At 39.8% G+C, this 3,286-nt stretch overlaps 1 protein-coding gene across 1 annotated transcript; it reads right to left on the bottom strand.

Annotated features, from left to right (window-relative positions):
- Positions 1 to 686: 686 nt before the first annotated feature.
- On the bottom strand, positions 687 to 2,179 carry LOC116686550 (uncharacterized). Its single transcript, XM_032511562.1, has 2 exons — positions 1,089 to 2,179; positions 687 to 858 (listed from the first exon to the last, which is right to left on the bottom strand). The coding sequence occupies exons 1-2, from the start codon at positions 1,983 to 1,985 to the stop codon at positions 820 to 822; spliced, it is 936 nt and encodes a 311-aa protein (XP_032367453.1). The 5' UTR covers positions 1,986 to 2,179; the 3' UTR covers positions 687 to 819.
- Between the last annotated feature and the right edge of the window lie 1,107 nt (positions 2,180 to 3,286).

The raw sequence follows: 3,286 nt of genomic DNA, 5'->3' as shown, positions 1-3,286 counted from the left end.
TTTTACAAGTCTCTTCCAAAATAAGGTCAGCGGATGCTTTTGATCAGTGAGTCATGAAAGACAAGCTGGTTAAGAAACAGGTAAACCAATAGACATTCTGTGTGGCTATTCCTGCTCCAATAGAACTGATCAACGACAGGAACATAAGCAGGATAAGTTCTACGTTAGTGGGCAGTTCATATAAACATGGCTGATTGCTGTTATGTGCTCACGTATTCTAAGTCTAATTTGAACTGTTTTGGAATTAATGCTAAAAGTTAAGCCTTAAATAAGTTACTACTGTTCTTTATTTTATTTTTTATTTTTTTTATATTCTTTTTTTATTTTGATCTTACATGTCCATACAATATAGTCCATGACACTACCTGACATACTTCTCATTGAGCCATTTGCAATTATACAATAATAACCCACACAAACAAAAGCATCACCGGCTCGGTAGACAGTACTAAAGTAAGCCAGGACCCTTTAGACATTCATTCTACATTACATACTCATAACCATTTTTAGACCTAGTAAAATCAGAATGAAAACTGAACAAACATGTTGGGGTAAACCTCAATGACTCAAAAAGCCCTCTTCCGAGGGGGAATAATAACAAATTAAAAAAAAGGACACCCAAATCTACTTTAAACAAATGAAGGGCGTAATGGAGTGATGTATGTTATCCATCTTTCCCATCTTTTCAAAAAAGTTCCCTGTTGCAGTCTCAAAGCAAAAGTAATCCTTTCCATCTTGAAAATATCGTAGATAATGTCAATCCATTCCTCCATGGTGGGTTTTCCTGGTTTTAACCACCTTCTAGTAATAGCTTTTCTACTAGCAGCACTTAAGATCTGAAACAAGTATTTGACATGAGAAGAAACATTTTTTGTTGTTAAGGCACCTAAATATAAAGACTCAAATTTAAATTGAATGTCCACCTGAAAAATGCTTTGCAAAGCTTTATAAACCTCCCTCCAAAATGGAATCAATAATGTACAGGACCAGAAAATGTGAAAATGATTTGCTTCGAGGCACCCACATTGTCGCCAACATGCCGAAGAATTGGTGTAGTGCTTCTTTTGAGCTGGAGTAATGAAAAACCTTATAAGGTTTTTCCAGCAAAACTCTTGCCATAAAGATGAACTGGAAGTTTTCCACTGTATCTCACATAAGTTCTCCCAATCTTCTTCATTTAAGACAAAATTTCCTTCCTGTTCCCATTTTTGCTTTACAGACATTGAACTACCTTTTGTTTGTTGTAGCCCCTTGTATATTCTTGAGATGAGCTTCCGGTTAGAGCCAACAAGATAAGCCTCTATAAACACTTTTAACAGAATGTTATCCCCGCCTACTATTGTACACCTCTTCTGCATTTGGTCAATATAATGCCGGACCTGAAGGAATCTGTAAAAATCATCCTTATCTAAGCCAAATTGCCTCCTCAGATTTTGAAAGCTATTCATAGTCCCCTTATGCAAAAATGTACAGTATGCTGTTAAGCCTTGCGAAGTCCATCTCTTAAATCTTGCGTCCCATCTATTAGGCAAAAAATCTGTATCAAACGCACACCATCTCAAGACCTTTACCCCATCCTTCAGGTTACTTTGAGCTATTACCTTGTTCCATATCTTAAGTGACAAACAGATCCATGGGTTTCCCAATTCCTTTAAATTGTATAACAAATCCTTGTCCCCAATTGCAGCCTGAATTGGAAATTTATCTGACATAGCACCCTCAATCTCCTTCCATCTAGCACGATAATCTGGGTTGCACCAGCATATTAATGGCCTCAGTTGAGCAGCGGTATAGTAGTCATTTAAGCATGGGAGAGAAACCCCGCCCTTGATTTTTGTCAATTGTAATCTCTGGTATCTAATTCTTGGCCTTCGTCCCTGCCAAATGAACCTTGAAATAAGCTTGTCCCACTCCTGAAATTGTTGGTCGGGTATATCTATTGGAAGAGATTGAAAGAGATACATCAATTTCGGCAAAATAACCATTTTGACCGATTCCACTCGTGATCCGAAATTAAGAAAAGGTAAAAGATCCCATCTCCTTATGTCTTCCCTAATCTTTTTGTTCAAGGGAAGGTAGTTAAGTGAGAACAAAGTTGTCAAGTCTATTGGAATGTTCACCCCCAAATATCTAATTGAACCCGAGTCCCATTTCAAATTATACTTATTTTTCAAATTTACAGAAGGGCTGTAGTTAAAACATAATAATAATAATAATAATACATTTTATTTAACAGCGCCTTTCTAACACTCAAGGACGCTTTACAGAGAATAAAAGACAGATATAGGGAACATAAAAGTGTAAGTAGTAATAACAAAACAAATAAAACAAAAAACAAAACAAACAAAACAAACAAACAAAACAGGAACAGTGTATTTACAGATAAGCGAGCTGGAACAGATGGGTTTTTAGTCTAGTTTTGAACAGAGGGAGAGAGTTGATGTTGCGGAGGTCGGGTGGGAGTGAGTTCCAGAGCTGGGGAGCAGAGCGGCTGAAGGCTCTGCTCCCCACGGTGATGAGTCGAGCATGGGGGACAGTGAGGTGGAGGGAGGAGGAAGATCTGAGGGAGCGGGAGGGGACGGCAATGTGTAGGAGTTCTGATAGATATGGAGGGGCAAGGTTATGGATGGCTTTGAAAGTATGGAGAAGGATTTTAAATTGTATTCGGAATTGAACCGGGAGCCAATGGAGCTGCTGAAGAACCGGGGTTATATGATGAAATGAGGGGGTTCTGGTGATGACACGAGCTGCTGAGTTCTGAAGAAGTTGAAGTTTATGGAGGGATTTTTGAGGAAGGCCAAAAAGGAGAGAGTTACAGTAGTCAAGGCGGGAGGTGACGAGGCTGTGGATAAGGATGGAGGCAGTGTGAGTGGTAAGGGACGGACGGAGGCGGTTTATGTTGCGTAGGTGGAAGTATGCAGACCGGCAGATATTATTTATGTGTGACTGAAAGGAGAGGGAGGAATCGAGGATGACGCCCAGACTCTTGACCTGAGGGGAAGGGGAGACCAAGGAGTTGTCGATTGGTAGAGAGAAACTATTGATTTTGGATAGGGTGGACTTGGTAGCTACGAGGAGGAGTTCGGTTTTATCACTGTTTAGTTTAAGGAAGTTTGCGGTGAACCAGTCTTTTATTTCAAGTAAGCAGTTAGTAAGGGACAAGGGGGGGAGCGAGGAGGTGGGTTTGCTGGATAAATAGAGCTGGGTGTCGTCTGCGTAACAATGAAAATGAATGTTGAATTTGCGGAAGATATTGCCAAGGGGAAGTAGGTAGGTGATGAAAAGG

Source organism: Etheostoma spectabile, unplaced genomic scaffold, assembly GCF_008692095.1.
Source record: "Etheostoma spectabile isolate EspeVRDwgs_2016 unplaced genomic scaffold, UIUC_Espe_1.0 scaffold393, whole genome shotgun sequence".
Lineage (NCBI taxonomy): Eukaryota > Metazoa > Chordata > Actinopteri > Perciformes > Percidae > Etheostoma > Etheostoma spectabile.
This window is presented reverse-complemented; position numbering and strand designations above follow the sequence as displayed.